Source organism: Centropristis striata, chromosome 4 (assembly GCF_030273125.1).
Source record: "Centropristis striata isolate RG_2023a ecotype Rhode Island chromosome 4, C.striata_1.0, whole genome shotgun sequence".
In the NCBI taxonomy this organism is placed as follows: Eukaryota; Metazoa; Chordata; class Actinopteri; order Perciformes; family Serranidae; genus Centropristis; species Centropristis striata.
Window position 1 is genome coordinate 34,527,255 of NC_081520.1, and position 17,500 is coordinate 34,544,754.

At 40.2% G+C, this 17,500-nt stretch overlaps 1 protein-coding gene across 2 annotated transcripts in view; it reads right to left on the reverse strand.

The window, feature by feature from the left end:
- The window catches only part of zbbx (zinc finger, B-box domain containing), a 57,792-nt gene that overhangs the window by 20,510 nt on the left and 19,782 nt on the right, over positions 1-17,500 (reverse strand). For both annotated transcript variants that reach the window (XM_059330423.1, XM_059330425.1), the window contains exons 8-11: positions 13,533-13,730; positions 9,767-9,989; positions 7,923-8,082; positions 3,203-3,303 (exon numbers count right to left, since the gene is read on the reverse strand). In XM_059330423.1, the coding sequence (XP_059186406.1) occupies positions 3,203-3,303; positions 7,923-8,082; positions 9,767-9,989; positions 13,533-13,730 (682 nt within the window). The remainder of the gene's footprint in view (positions 1-3,202; positions 3,304-7,922; positions 8,083-9,766; positions 9,990-13,532; positions 13,731-17,500) is intronic.

Below are 17,500 nucleotides of genomic sequence, written 5' to 3' on the forward strand. Positions count from 1 at the left end.
AGATAAGTTGACTTCACGTGGCTATTTAAGCAGCAACACATACTGTATGTGGGATTACATCCTCTTATCTTGATAGTCACATAACACCTAATGAACATTTAAAATATTAATTACTATAATCCCCAATTTATAGTAATTTCTTTCTGACAATAAAAACAACAACACACTGTATGTTGAAATTTTCTTTGCCTTGATTTGTAATTTTTTTCTGTTTGTGACTTCCATTCACTGCAAGTTGCCTGTCTGTGCCACCTCTCTATTTCTCTCTCTCAAACTAATAATCGTTCTATTGCATCACAACATGGGTCTGACAGCTCGGGAAAATGAGAATTTAAAACAAGGGAGAGCTCCCCACATGATGCCAGAAAACAGCTTTTATTATTCATGGGCAAACACAGAGCCCACCCTTTCATATTCAAAAAGAAAAGATGGGTAGAAACTTTTCTACCTGTTGTAATTGAAATGCGCTTGTAAAGTTTTAAGAAGGAAGTTTATCAGCTGCTGAACAGCTCTACATTTCCCAAAGACACTGCTATCTTCCTCACATCTGCATATTGCTGAAACAATGGAATATCAATTATTAAACTGTGAGTACAGAAATTTCATTCATGGTATGATTAACCATGTTTTTGGAGGACATGGATTTGTATATTTAAAAGGTTGAGTAATACAACTACTTACTACCTTTGATATGTGCACATCTGCCTGTTAAACACTAAACATATAAAACAAAATAGAGTTTTGCTGTTTTTCTCACATTCTTGTACAACAGAAATGTACACTAACCTGCAACAGCCTGTAATATAGATTTGGAATGAGTAAGTGTGCATGCTTGAACGCATGTGTGTATAAAATGTTTCTTTATAGCAAAATAACCCAACCTCGGGTTACAGCCAAGCATTATTCTAGGACGATTTCTAAATAACCGATCTGTCAAACAACTGGTATATTTATATTTGATATATCCTGTGATACAAGCCTCTGTGCCCCTGGAAAAAAAAGTATAACTTAAGTGTACCATACTCAGATTCTCATAACAAATTGACAACTTTCTGGGTTAATGTTGGGTTAATGAGAATTTTGGAACTACGAAAACTGGGTCAGGGGACAGAGGAGGTTAAGAAACCTTCCTTTGGGGAGCTCTTTCAAAAGCAGAGCATTTTCCACTGAATATAATGATATAACCACTTGCAACAAATGGTCTAATCCTCTGATGTAAATGACTGACTGAACTTTCAGTCTTCAGCCTCATAAAGACCAAGATCTGACAGAAACAGCCTGGTCCCCTAATAGGTTTCTAACCATTATAGAGTATCTAGAGGTTATTCTTGAATTTCATGTCTGTGTTTTTGTGCGCCTAGTGAAAAACAAGGGATTCACCCGAAGTTCATTGTTGCATAATCAAGTCCTTCATCAAAACAAATGTTTGAGGTCATACTGGTAGTCAACAGTTTGTTTAAAGGATAAATATGAATGTAGAAAGATGGAGAGTGATTTGTATGTTTGGAATGGGATGTATTAAAGTGCAAACCATGGCTGAATGGTAGGCATTATTTAAGATGCTGAGGTAGTGCAAGAAGTAGGAAAAGTAAAAAGCTGCCTATCTATAAAAGTTGTAATACTTAGGAGACAGGAGCTGTTTTAAGCTGTATAGCGTTACTTTTTAGACTGTTGTTAAGGCATTTCTGATTTATTAGATCAGGCACACTGGAGTGCTGCAAGAGATATTGTTAATTCATAATATGCACCTTAGTACTTTAGCTGGGATTAGGCAGTTTTTTGGAAAAGGCAAAAAAGCCATAATTTGAAAATACATCCTTTTTCCTGCAGCTCTCTCTCCTCTGTCATAAGCCACTTCCACTAGACAAGCACAGGCATATACACGTTTCATACAGTAACTTCTATGATTATATATCATTTATTTCACTCATTCATGCATTGAGATTATGATCCGGATGTCGTTATATAATGGCGTATTACTGTCCTGCATTGCTGATATACAGAGTGCTGCAGGGATGACCAATTTGATTGGTGCATGTTTTATTGCATTCATTGTCAGACTGTCTTTTAGATTGTTTTTGAAAAGTCCATCTTCAAATTTAGGGGGTTGCTTTGCATTCTAGGTAGTTGTTGCAAAGGCTGAAACAGAAACTTTTTTTGCAGAATTTTCTGAAAGTCAATCTTTCGCAATCCTAAAGCAAGCTGTATTTATAGAACACTGAATAGCAAAGACCTGTGTCTGAAATAACCGGTGATTGGCCAAAGTCTTTTGTCACAGGCTGGATTTTTTTAAAGCTTAAAAACAAAGCCAAGCTGAGGTGCAGAAGTCTTGTTTCCTCTTACACTACTTGAATTACAATGTGCTGGTTTTACAGAAATGGTGCACAGTCACTAAAAAATCTATGTGAATACTAGTTTCCTTGTAACATATTACTGTTAACATTTCTATGGGTAGCACAGGGACGATTTTGACCTTGAAGATTTTGAAAGAAACAACTGTTTGACATAGACAGCTCGAAGGGAAAGGGGGCAAGCAAGGACTTGCAGATCCTAACAAGGTCGGGATTGGAGTGAATGTTGATGGATGTGATGAGAGACAGTTGACAGCCACAGGGTCCAGAGGTTTGGAAGGGGAGAGATAACCATGGTCTACCCATCTCCTGACAGCCTCGGCTGGGGGCCAGACAGCCAGGACACTCCCCTGACTGATGAGCTCCAGGCCCTGAGCTTCAGACTACAGGCCAACCCCCCAACCCCTCTCCCTGCCCCATTCCTTACCCAGGCAGAGTGCAACCTGTCAGGCATGAGCTGCCTCTAACGGCCCTCTGCCCACACAATCACAGCCAGTGATTACCCGTCACACCGCCATGGATGGATGGGCAGGCACTGATATGTCTGACCCGCAGAGAGGGAGAGGTTTTTTACTTTTGCTATCGTGTGTTTGTATATGTGTGTCTGATGTGCGTGTATGTGCTGGTCATCTGTCAGACTACTCTGTCCGTAGCTGTTTCTTTGTCTGTTTAGTTATGTATGTCAGAAAGGTAATATGTGCAGCAAGAGCACACAACTGTATGTCAACATCCTATTTTAACGCCTGGACATAAGCTGATTTTTAGGTCAGTGGTTCGAGTAAGGGAAACTCTCCAGGATATTAATGTTAGTGTATGTGATGCCTGTTTGTGTGTGTGTTCACATGTATTACCTCTCTGGCTGAAGGCAGTTTCCTCCACAGTGTCTGTGTTAGGTTGTGATTTTAAGTCTCCGCCAAAGGCCAACAATGGACGATAAGGTTCAATTGGTGTTCTGGAAATAAAAAATCACATATAAATAAATTGAATAAATAAATCCATAGACTCTAGGCCAGACCCCAGACAAAAACAATTATCTTGTCTTATTTTCCTCTTTTCAGTCCCATGTTATCCTTATTTAACTCTGTTATTGTAAGTCCTGGGCGGCTGAGTGGATAGATGGACATATTGATGGATACAGAGCGCACATATTTTCTGGTTTTATTCTCATTAGATCATTCTGCAGCACAAAGTACTATGACTCTTTACCTCCTGCCCACACCATCCTCCTGGCCACACACATCTATTTCCTCCTTCCTGGTCTAATATGGCCAAAATGCAATTCTTTATGAAAAGCTCCAGGCTGCCTATAAGGGGTGACTAGGGAAGTTACTTGTAGTTTATATCTTTTCCTCTTACTTAGTCCATATCCTCAAAGCTGGCAATGTTTATCTATTCTCACTCTATTTAACGTATTCTGAGGGTTATATTTCAACCTGTCCCTCATACCACCTTTCTTATCCCTTTGCTCCATCCAGACATCTCTTTTCTCCTTACATACAGTACTTTACATGCAGCAGCCTCTCTAGCCGGAGGCTGTTTGCATTAAAGCTTTTGCCAGAACTAAGGGAAAAAGCTTGTTACTTTTCACGGGGCGGCTGTGGCTCAGTTGGTAGAGTGGTCACCCATCAATCAGAAGGTTGGTGGTTTGATCCCTGACCATGGAAGCCTACATGTATAAGTATCTTTCAGCAAGATACTGAACCCCAAATTGCTCCCGATGCTGCGTTCATCGTTGTGTCAATGAATTCCCAATGGTGGCAGTGTGCCCTGGTAGCCTCGGCCACCAGTATGAATGTGTGTGTGAACGGGTGAATGTGTGTAGTGTAAAGCGCTTTGGATAAAAGAGCTAAATAAGTGCACTCCGTTTTTCTGGGGTCCACTGGAGTCTTGCATTTTGACCTCCCTTTGGAATTACATGTTTCATAAAGAGACCTTCAGCCAATTAAGATTAGTTTACACATCCACAGAGGCAAAAAACCAACCCTGTTCTTAAAGAAGGATTTTCAATCCCTACCAAATTAGCCTGCAACCTGTAAGGAAGAGCTAGAGGACAGTTTCTCTACAGTAGTTATTACAGTGGCAAATTATTTATAAGTTTAATAAAAAAAAAGGAGAAAGTGGGATACAGTATAACCACAATGCCTTTTAGAGACAAATTATGAAACCAAATTAAGTGAATGAGAGCTAAACCAGTGCTAAGTGATGTAAGACATGCTTTCTCAGCTTGTCAATTTTATTCATGATACTTCATGAGAAACAATAATTCATTTTTTTTCAAGCATTATTTAAACATCTGTTAGACTAATGGGAATACCCTTGTTTGATGCCCTCTGTAATAAAGTGCAGCTAAAGCAAGAGGGATTTGACAGCAATGAGCCCTTCAACTGGACCATTATTGCTGCTATATTTACCCTGTGGACAGCGGGTTAGCTCAATAAAATTTGACATTTGTGCCAGAAGTGCTTTATGGCAGTCGCCACATCTATCAGAGGTGATATTTCGTCCATTACTCCAACTATCGAAGCTTCTATTTCTGTACTCAAAGCTAAAACTTTGTCTCTAAGTAACTGGATGGCACAGGTCAAACTAGTTTCTTCTAATCAGTCTTACTTTTTAACTTTTACTTTAAAACACAAACAATTAATAGACAGAAAGAATAAATGGATCAGAAAAGTGTGAGAATATACTAGCTTGAGAACTAATGTAAAGAACACAATCCACAAGATTTAACATGGCTGATGGATTGTTTAGAGGCATTCTGCATCCCCTTTAAGATTCGAAAAAGCTGAAAACCTAATGGCTCTGCCTTTATTATTTTCTTACACAGACTTGGAACAACATCGTCACCCCACTGGAGTTGTGGTCAATAATATATTAATAGCTCTACAGCTTTTATAAGCTATTTGTGTTCAGGCCACCATGTCTTATTGTGTATTGGCATGACTTTTTTTTCCTTTCAGAAACCCAGACAAGATTTGGGTTTTAAATTTTGCAGTACAAGTCAGGATCTCAGATCTGAGTTCTACCCCTGTGCAGACTTATATTTCAGGGTTCAGTGCCTTGATCACAGATACTTCGACTCTGGCAGTTGATGGAAGGGCGAGCCTTCACTTACCCCACCTAAACTGCCCGGCCAGCTAAGGAAATCAGATTGATGCCCCCCTGGTCACAAGCTTGCTTTCTGTAACTTGCAGGCCACCCACAAATCTAACAAGGTGATAGAGTTTATGACTCTAATATAGCTGAGCACTTTTAGCAAATTCTTTAAAACTCCTTCCTCCTCCATGCTCCCCCCTTCCTTCACTCTCCTTCCCATTATTATAGAGGCTTGTTAAAATTCAGCCTCCCACTCTTTCTTTCTGCCAGCCAGCCAGTCTCTCTGTCTCTCCATTAAGCTCTGCCACCATCACCGCTGCAGGCTTATTGCACTCTAGATTGGCTCTCTAGTCTATTCTACAGTTAAAGGCTGCCACAGCTGGGGACTTAGAACATTCCAGCTCAGGCAGTCAGCGGGCCTAAAACTGCACTCTGCTCTCCTCTCCTCTGGCCTGCTCTCCAGTGGGCTACTCAGCCCAAAAGGAGCCGCTTAAATAAAGGGCTGTAATAATGGGACCTGCTGAAGCCAGGCCCTCAGGCAGTCTGCTGCACAATAAGTGCTGAGAAACAGCTTTGTACACCGGTGGCTTATGTAGGCAGACTATAGAGAGGCAGGAGAGGCATGTGCGGTAGCAAAAGAAGGTGCGTGTGATGTGTAAACTGTGTGTGTACATGTGGATGTCTTTGTGTCCCCAGTAATGGAAGTGGCAACAAAGAGAAGGTGTTTGTGATGTGAGAGGGAGAGCTTGTTGTGAAAACTGTGTGTGTGCATGTGGTTATATCGATGTTTATAGCTGTAGAAGTAGTGACCTCAACAAGTTGAGTGAATTGAGTGACCCCTGTATGTGCCTGTTGAAGTGCTGGCATGTATACTACAATAGTCTGATGTTCATATGAACATGTATACATGATTGTAAGCAAAGAAGAAAAAAAACACAGTAATGCAACATTTAAAAAACAAATAAAACAAAATAAGTGAAAATAAAATAGTAAGACTAGGGCTGGGCAATATATCGTATATCATATCGCATATATTGGTATAGTGCTTTTTTTTCTTTCTTTATATATATATTTTTGCCCTTACTAGGGTTTGTCAGATTTAGTTATTTTGTAATGTCTTACTGTACTCATATGAATATATTTATTTCAGAAAAAGATTGGCGTATTTTATTTCGTAGGCGATTTTTATTTAAGATTTTTTTTTATTTAAATGTGCACTTTATGGAGCTAAAGGTACTCTACAGTACTGTATCATACATCGATATTCAGCCTAAATATATCGGGATATGACTCCATATCACCCAGCCCTAAGTAAGACAAATGTGTACCTTTGCCTTTCATCTTAAAAAATGAAAAATATCACAAAATAAAATCAGTCAATTAAATCAAAAATATTTTTAGTATGTAAAGTCCAATCAAAGCTTCACAGCAACATGTCATTTGTGTTGTGTTATAGCTGTTAATATAACAGTAATCCAGTACTACTCCCAATGCATAAATGATTTGCAAAAATGTACTTGGTGCTAAGTTCCGTGATATACCAACAGCAAAACCACTTTTGGCACCAAACTTACATCATTTACCAGGCTCGTTCAGACTCCATGTCTAATATCCATTGAACTACTTAACACTACATCACACTCTGAACTCGCCATTCTCTATAGTTCCCAATCAACTTAAGCCTGACTAATCATGAATACAGTAAGTTTATTACCTCTAAGCCCTCTAAGAAAAAGTAGTCCACACTAGAGTACTTGGAAATCATCCCATTTTGTGAAGAAGCAATTGCAACGGCTTAGAAACATCAGTTGGCACCAGAAGGGAACAGGAAGAAATCAAGGTAATGGAACAGCAGGGAGGCACTGAGAAGTTGTTCATGATATTTCTTGAAGTCGATAGAAAGGGCACTGGCACAACTTTTCCTAAAAATATCTATATATTTTCTCATTTATTCATCAGAAGACACTGCCTAAAGGGATCTAGTGTAGACACTTTTAAACAAGCTGCCAGTGCTAACTGCATACTGTATACTGCATTCTGAGGATGAATAATATGTAGTATTTGGTACATATACACATATAGTTCTGACTGCAGTGACAAATATCAAACCTACATCATCAAAGTAAAGAACATATGCAATGTAAATTAGTCATTTAAAAATGAATAGTCACAGTTCTCAGTTTTGACTGGTTGTGTCAGATTAAAAGCTGTTGATGATAACCATTTACGTACATGACAGTTCGTCATTGAATAGAACTGGTATGCCTTAATTATAAACCACATTTGTTTTGCTGTATAGGCACAAAAACATGTTTCTATATAATTGTGAGTAACCTCTGCTTTCTCAAGGAAAGAATGATTTTAAATTGAAAAAAGTGGTATAAATGGTATAATGAATATGGCAGAAGCAAACTGCCTGATGACAGACTATGTATGTGTGGTGCATGCACATTGTTTTCAGTCTGTGCACTGTACCTGCTGTGCTTCTTAAGAAGCAATCTGTCAATGTAGGTAAGGCTGTTTCCTGTGAACTCCACCCTGTCAGGTACCCTCCCCTCTCCCTCTCCTCTTTCTCGTCCTGCAGCTCCTCTGTCTGGAGCTAGGTCAGCCTGGGTCGCCATAGCTGACACGGACACTGGAGAAATATGGGGAAGGGGACATCACACAAAAATAAAAGATAAGATAAGAGACAGAGGAGGAGGAGGAGGAGGAAAACACAGCCAGAAGGAAAGAAGGAGTCAGACTAAGGTAGAAAAAGTAGCAGGAAAACATCATTCGCCAGCTTCTCAACACCTTACTCAAAACACCTCCCCTCATGAAGTGAGAAAACACCTTGTCACCACACCAAGAGTGCCAAAACACAAACAGACAGGAGAGAGCCCCCTGGGAATAAGAAAAAGATGTACACAATACAAAAGAAACATAGTAAGTGCATAAGAGAAAAGGAAAGATAGAGGTAAGAAAGAGAAATGTTATGATTGTACTCCAGACACTTTGGCAGTCCACAGTGATGGCTTTAAATTGGGCCTGGGTGCCATTGGCCTGACAGAAATAATTAGGGCTGGAGGGGCTAGCAGCAATTTGCAGAGCAGAGCGAAGGCAGAGGGGAGCAGAGTCTGTCCAAGCAGTAAAGCAGAGAAAATAGGAGGCCTAATAAAAAGCACAAACACCTAGACACATACACACAGAACCTGGAATAATAGCGCTAATAATACACACCCACATAAACCTGGACACACAAACACTGTTGCACATGCACATGGAGAAACACAATATGTGTGAAAAGGCATAAAAATTGCCTGACGCAGTGGAACTTGTACACATTCGCATACACACAGCTGAGGCGATTAGTGCTGTGGTGTGGAGTAGGGCCACCCCTAACACTCCTCTCATTATCTCAATATGCAACAGCCATGGATTACCCTCCTACTGCAGTGGTAAGCACTTCCTATAAGGCCTTACCAGATCAGAGCACAGACAGGGAGAGAGGGAGCAGGGAAGCTGAGGGGGAGGTGAAAATGGGAGGGGAGCGGGAGAGAGGAAAAGCTGAGAAGAGAAGGATGTAGCAGGTGAAGGTGGAAAAAAATATATAAAAACATTTCTACAAGTATTACTGTATATTAGTGCAGTGCCCTTTCAAAAAAATGTCTATTCAGAACAGGCTGATTGCATGGCCTCCGGGATTGCTGCTCACAGCCTTCTCAAGAGCCGCTCTTCCAAACAACTTCACACTCAACACCGAGTTTCCTTTGGTGCTTTGCAATACACCTTCCATGACATAGTTGCGGCCCATAGCAATGCTGGAGTACAAGTGTCATTTGCTATCAGGGCCAGGCTATTTCCAGGAACAAAGGAGCTCATTATGAAATGTACATCTATGGTGTTTGAAATGTCTGAGTTTGATACAATGTGATGTAATGTAATACAATGTAACATCCCCAGTTTCTTCATCTGTTCTTGAATGTACTATTGTGAATGATAGAGAACGAACTGTGTGCATGCCGTTCAGCCATTTAACAGTTAATAGGAGTGCACTCTCAATACCCTATATAGTGTGTACATAATGCACTTCTTATAAATATGGTCCCTCGATCTAAAGGGCTAAAAATTGACAATAAAATTCCTTGGTTCCTAAGCAATATGCCTGCCAAGTGTGAAGTCGTTCGGATGAACATTGTTAAGAAATTGAATGACAGAAAAACATATAGACAGACACTTCTTCCATTTTAGAATGATATAGTTAGTTAATGGCAGTGTATTTTACTTAAAGTTACACTTCCCATATTATTATGCTACTGATCTGTACATATGCAGTTCACCTGGTTGGATGGGTGTCCACATTGCCTCCTCACTCATGGGTTCTCCTGCTCCATCACTCTTCTCTCCTCTCCACTCTCTGAGAGCTTCCTGGAAAGATCTTGCAGACACCTCCTCGCTGTACTGTCCACTAAGAAGGGAGGTGGGAAATGCCTTCTTATCCTTTCTTTCCTGTCCTTCAATCAATTCCGCATTGTCCTCCTCTCCGTGATTCACAGCCAACACCTACAACAAAATGAATATCTCCTATTTTCGGTTTTGAAATGGATGGCTAAAATAAAATGTATGGTTAAGATGCTTCCCGACTTCCATGAATAAAGGCTATATCATTAAAACTGGACACACAAATCTTGTTTTCTGATATAGTAACAGAAAAATCACATCTGTATACCAATGTGTTTTCCCTTTGCGCAACTACATAACGTAAAATAACGGAGGGGACAGTTAATGAGATTTTGAAATCGGCAGGTATGCTATTGTCTGCTTATTCTGCAGACAAGGCCAAAAAAAACAACACGTCTTTAGAGTTTGAGTTTGTCAAGTTTGACTGTGACCTTGGCTACACTGTTGTTGAGACAACATTAAAAAGTAACGGGGATATTTTCAAAATATATCTATCTTCACATTAGACCTCTCAATAATAATAATTATTAATTATAATATAATAATATAATATAATTGAAATGTTCTCAATGCAGTTCAATGCAGGAAAAGTATGTTTAGCAAAGCGTTGTTAGAGGCTGAATGACTGTTCCCAGGCTGTGTTTCTCCCTCCCACCCTGAAACACTGCGCTGATCAGCTCTCTTCAGTGTCCACAGACATTTTCATCACTTCACTGGAGACATGTACCAGCCTGCTTCAAGACCTCGTTCATCATCCCCATCCCCCAGAAAAGCAAGGACCACTTGCCTTAACGGCTACAGACCCATCTCTCTGTGTCTGTAGGAATGAATTCCTTGAGCACCTTGTCCTATCCAACCTCAAACCCCTTACCAACCCAAAACTTGACCCACTATGAGAAATTCATGTTTGTAGACCTAACCTTTTCCATCATCCCGGCTCTGCTGCATTTCAAGCCTTCACAGGAGGAAGCATGTAAAGCTAGGGAAACACATCTCTGAATTACAGAGCATCAGCATGGCTTCCCCTCAAGGCTGTGTCACTGCCCCCTTTGCTCTTTTCCATTTACACCTACAGCTGCACCTACAGACACCAGTCCATCAAGGGCTTTAAGTTCACTAACAACACCACCCTCACTGGACTAATTTCTGGGGGGGATGAGTCCATCAACAGGTAGGAGATTGACCCCTTGCTGAACTGGGGACCTGATTCGGTTGGAAAAACCTGGAGCTCAACAGTAGCGATGGTTGAGGACTCCCCCAAGTAAACAGTCCCACTAACCCCCATTAACCTGTGTGACTCCCCTGTCAACATTGTCGAATCCTTCTACTTCCTGGGCACCGACATCCTTCAACATCATCACTATCATCACTCAGGGCTACAAGTTGGAGCTGAAATTCAGCTACGCTATCAAAAATGCTGATATTTATTCCCTGCGTCAGCTGAAGAAGTACAACCTCCCAAAGACAAACATGGTCCACTTCACTACATTGCCATCATTGAGTCCATCCTCATCTCATCCATCACCATCTGGTATGGTGCTGCCACAGCCAAGGACAAGGGCAGGATACCATTCCGTCTGCTGAGAAGGTTGCTGCAATATGTTGTCCTTTCAGGACCTGCAAACCTCCAGAGACCTGAGGTAGGCAGAAAAGATTACGGCCGACCCCTCTATGGACGCAAACTCTTTGAACCCTTTTGGCAGGAGGCTACAGTCCACCAGGACCAAAACCTCCTGTGAAAACAATATTTTCTTTTCAACAGCAACTGGCCTCATCAACAAGGCTCAAGGCCCTCACTGATACCAACTCTTATCCTGATGTTATGCGTTAGATCAGTGCACATCTTTACGATCTCTACGCTTGAATAAAATATATATTTTTACAGTTTTATATTTTTTTTCATATTTTATCGTTACTTTTGCACTGTGTTTATTGTTTGTTGTTATTGTTACCAAATCACTGAGTTAAATTCCAGTGCAAACCTATATATATATATAAAACATCAAGGCCTTGTGGTTCTTAATGATGTATTTAAATTATCAGAACAATGGTATTCAGAGGTAAATATATTTATATATATATATATATATATATATATATATATATATATATATATGTATATGAAAAGAATAATTTATCACAGTACATACACAAGTATCACACTGTATAAGTACGTACAAATTAAATTAATACTCCACTGTAGTTGCAAAACTGTCATCTAAAGCCTGCAGAAAACATTGTGAAAAGACTCAGTTAGACAGTTTATCCTCCTGGGTTCTAGTCGATAAAATATTATTAGTAATCTTGCAATTTTCAAATAGGAAATATGTCATAAATTGGGTGTGATGTTTACCCATTTATATGCATATATACATATATAAAATAGCATCTCAAGAATCTGAAGCGGAGCGGTACACTGTTCAGAAGGTTCATATTTTTACATAAAAATCACTCTATTAATGCTAATGATCAGTATTTAAACATAGTGATTTCCCCGTTAAGTCAAACGGTTGTCATAGTTACTTTTTTAGGTGGGTGGCTTTTGTTAGATAGCTATATTTGAAGTCTGAATACATCCGTTGAATACTAGTTTAATATAGACAGCATACCGATCTTCTCAGTACTTTCTGATCCCAACTGTTCGAAATGACTGCTGTGTGAATAAGGTCAACTGAGCTCTGTGGTGTAAAGAGTCTGAAATGTCAATCTAACTGTTTTTGCCAGACCTAGACTGTTGGGGGGCATTTTTTAGTCCAAAGGTACATGCAGTTCAGAAGCCTGCCTGTAGATACAGCCTGTGGATATAATGTCAATTAGGGTTTGTTTGAAGGCTTTCCAATTGACTCACAGGGTGCAGAGTTAAGACTCACATGGTGCAAAGGCTTGTTTGACAACTTTCTGCTGTATTGTCACAGCAAGTGAACTATAAATGGAGAGAAATTTAATTCAAGGGTGAATAACCGTTTGAAAAACTCGTTTTGTAACATGTTTAATAAACAGCCAAAACATGTAATTACAAAATATGGGAAATGGGAAAATACGAAACCTAACTTGTGCTGTCATAAACTAACAGCCGTTAGAAGTTTAAGGCCACATACCTATAACTGTAAATTAATCATCTTATTATAAACAAGTTATTTCAACATCTGTTTTTAAGAGTCACATTCTTCTTTGTTTCCAAAACTCAACACAATGTACCTTTTCTTTTCCAGTTGCAAAGGGTTGCCATAGTGATCTCTACAATGATGTGTTATGTGTCAGAGGAGTGTTTGGATGTGTTTTGTGCCTCTATATTTTGTTGATGAACTGTGCATGAAAGTACTGGATGAGTAGTATTAAATGAAGGCTGCAATGTGGAGAAAGATGTTGATATTTGAACTCCCAAAAATACAACTTTTCTGTCAGTGCTCTATCAGAACGTTAGCATGTCCCACATTTACTATCCCTATCGCTCTTACTGCAATTTTACAGCACCCACACACAGAAATGGCAATGGTTGCAGACTGTGAGGACATATCTGCTGAAATGGACAAAAAGTATATTCACAGCCTTTAAGTGAATCAATGTATGTCTACACAATTGTATTTTTTCATCCTAAAAGCAGTACCTGCACATGTTGGTTTTTTTAAATTGATTACCACCTACCTGGCTGGCAGGGTGCAATTGCACAGGTGGTGCCACAATCTCTGGTCCTTCTTCTGGTATGTTATTGGACTTCAAGGTGTGATTGGGATTGGGTTTAGAACTGGAAGTGGGATTATTACTGGCATAGTAGCTAGGGTTAATCTGTTCTTGGAAGCAGCTGGCAACATCTCGAGTGCTCACATGGGTCTGTAAATCTGTCTGTAAAAGAAGACCAAAGTATATGAGATTAGATCAACATTGTTAAAATAATGACTATTTGCAGACATTGCATACAATAGGAAATGACACTGTTATTAATAAAAGCTGTACATTTTGTTAGAGAAAGGAAAGCAACAACAGTGAGTATCCATAGTTAGGGCTGCAACAACAACAACAACAACAACAACAAATTGTCAGAACCATCAAACTGTAAGCAAAAGACAATAAGTATTCCAAACTTTTCCACAAGTTTTCATGTAATTAAGTATATTACCAAGCAGATTCTACTTCATTTATGCTAACGACATGAAGTCAATGAGATGAGGCCACTATAGACAGCTGCCATGAACCCCATTTAGAGGCTACAACTTAATCATTTAAAGTGCTCATACCTACATCACAAGCATAACCTTGAAAGTCACATTGATGAACTAAATTTTATAATGTTGATGTATGCACCTTTATTTTATGTAAATGAAACCACAAAGCCACTGGTAATTCGTATCACATGTCCAAGCTGGTACCACACTTGTATTTGTCTTAACTCTGCATCTCATTTTTACGACAAAGCAATATGGATCTATTGATAACCTCATTCAATAAAGCACTGACAAAGCCTCCTTTTCTTCCTTAAAAACATTAATTTATATAGAATGTGTTCAGATATCTCCATACTTATGGACGAGAGAAAATGGGAAGCACACTGCGTGAGTGCTAATTGATTTTCTTTATTCCACAGACTGAATTCATTATTCTGTTCCATTAATCACCATGGAGCAGTAGGGGTGCTGAGGTTAACCCATCTGCAGGCTGTGATCCTGTCCTTGAAGGTGTCCAACAGAAACACACAAACAAACGTGTCATGGAAATGTTGAGGCACTGAGAGCGAGAGCCAAGCCTGGGTATACCCATACTGCCTTGCGCACTCGATTTCATTTCGAACCTGCAAGCCGTCTGGAAAATATCGGCGTTTCTTAGCCCTATTTTAGGGATCCAATCTCAGAACGGGGAGGGACGGCAAGACTATGGCGCATATTATTCGACAGATGGAAGCTTGTAGTTTTGTGGTTTTCTTACAGATCCAACATGGCTGCAGCAGACACAAAACTCTCTTTCGATCTAGCTGTAGACGACGTTTTAAATAGTTTAGAGCGAAAGTTGATTTTAAAAGAAGAACAACGTTTGACTTTACGTTGCCTTACGATTGCCTTCCGACAGGATTTGGCAAAAGCCTAATCTACCAACTAGCCCCGCTGCCGCTCACTGCTGTAACGCCGGTGATCTCGCTACGAGCTGGGGGACAGCGGAGCCGGCGAGAGACCCGCAGCAGCTTGTCTATTGCCCATAAAATCAGTGGATGTGTGTGGCTGAATGACATGAGGGGGGAATAAGGTGTAAAAATAAATAATCTTGCAGAAAGCGAGAACTGGAGAAGCAAAGCATCAAGCAACACTCTCTCACAGACACACACACACACACACACACACACACACACACCAACACTGCCGGTAGACTGTGAGCAGGCAGAGTCAGAACATGCTGCAGAAAAACGTTGCAGAAGCAGAATTGAGCATTTTATTCTCAAAGTAGAGATGGGCTAGTCTGGCTATGTAAACATCAATTTCTGTCAAGATATGATTGGCTAAGAGCTACGTACAGATGCTTTTGATAGACATTCGTAGCGCCCAATAAACGGCTCTGGAGGATCGTAAACCACGCCTCCTCTACGGAGAAATGAATTGCTGGTCTCCGGACTATCATCATTTGTGATATAGTCTGGCGTTAGCCAGGCTAAGAAGCTACAGCATAATTTAGCTCATTTTATGATACATTTTATTGCTGGCACTGTAGCACCATCATCAAGATTAAATTGTCTGCCAGGATGTAGCTCAGTTCTGCTGGACACAAGTAACCCATTGAGCATAGAGGAACGTTATAGGATCACTTTAATCCTAGAAGAAAAATAAAATGAGTCTTACAAGCCTCTTTGGCCGAATGACCTTTGTGGTGACCTTGGTAGTTTCACACAAAAAACGTTTCATGTGTGGTTGTGATATCTGTCTAACAAATATGCATTAACTGTGCCATATTTAAAGGGTGACTCTTGCAGCATAAGATCACTTCACAACAGATATTTACTCCGCAGGACAGAAGTACAATCATATGTTTACTGTCTCCTGGTCGGGAGCGCTTTGTTTATGCCTGAGATTGATTCTGCATCTGGTCTTGAACAGTTGCACGCGGTAATAATGTCATTATGGATAGATGAATCTGTGAACACCCAATCTGGCAAAGACGGCGACTCGTTATTGGTCTGAAATATCCCTAGTCTCACTGGTGATGAAAGCAGAGTGTAGTTCATTCAGTGGCACTCTATCCATGTGTTGAATTAGTTCATTCAGCATCTCGTGGGAGGGAACTTGCCCATGGCCATGAAATCTTTAAGAATCAAATCTTTGTCTGCAAACAATCCCACAAGCCTGGGGACATTACTATCCTCATCTTAACATCCTCTGATGCCAAATCTTTGCATCGCAAGAGGTTTCAAACAGTGCAATTGCTGAAGCCATCTTTCTAGCTCTATTCATTTTTGGTTACCAGCCAACTGTGCTTGCAGGTGCACATCAATGGACACTTAAGGCCTCAGTATGCTTCAAACTAAGAGCTTGTCCGATCTCTTTGGCAGTGGTTTCGAAGCATCACTCTTCCTTCAACAATGGACCACTTATTGGCCATTAGTTCAGGTCCATACAAGGCTTGAGCATATCTATTTTTCCTGACATTTCAACGGGGTATACAGTGCAATTAGCAAGCTAACTGGCTAACGAACCTGCCACTAAATGAGTAGCTCATTTTCTGTAACCAGTGTAGCATTAAAGCATGCCAGGATTTAAAGCAAGGTAACTACCCAGTCGTCATGCTACAATGCTTACATAAATCGAGCCCAACAACAGGATGGTGGCCAGCAACTGCTTTTATAAAATGGTCCCTCGACTTCCTAGAACTAGAAAACTACTTCACAGGAAGGAGGGTGGACGGCAGCTGCACAGACAGCCAGGTTACTAGCTAGCTAACTAGCCAATAAACAGTATTAACACAGCAGTGGTGGCTTTTGTCATACAAAATTAGGCGTGGTTTCTTTTAAAGAGGGTTGGAAAAAAAACATGCCTGCTTTATCAGAAGAGACGGACCCCTGGTGGCGCATATGGTACACTACATTGTACAATACATTGCCTCATTGGGCTAACATTATTTCATTTTATCTGATAAAATGTGTGGATACAAACCCATTTGAACCCATTCAATTATTTATAACAGACCTTAAACTGGATATACAGTGCAGCATCACACACCCAAGGCTACCATAATCATATAAATGAGCAAAGAAATCCCCAACTCCCTACATTCAACTCTGAACTGTGCTGAGAAAGATCATCTTTCAGTCAGAGAATCTACCATTCAAGTCAGTTGGGCCAGCTGTTCAGCAGTTGAACCAGCAGCTTTAACTTGCCTTTATATACGGTGGGCAAGGATAAATGAATTTCCCCTTTGTGGTTCCACAGCATGCAACTGATGCAGGGCAGGCTTTGTGCTTCTCATAAGATCAGAGAGAGAGAGAGAGAGAGAGAGAGAGAGAGAGAGAGAGAGAGAGAGAGAGAGAAAGAGGGTGGGTGGTATTTGCAACTACAGACGATGCATTTGAAGAGACAATGTATGAAACAATTTTATAACGTTTAAATTTTCTCAATTACGTATGCCAATGTAAATTT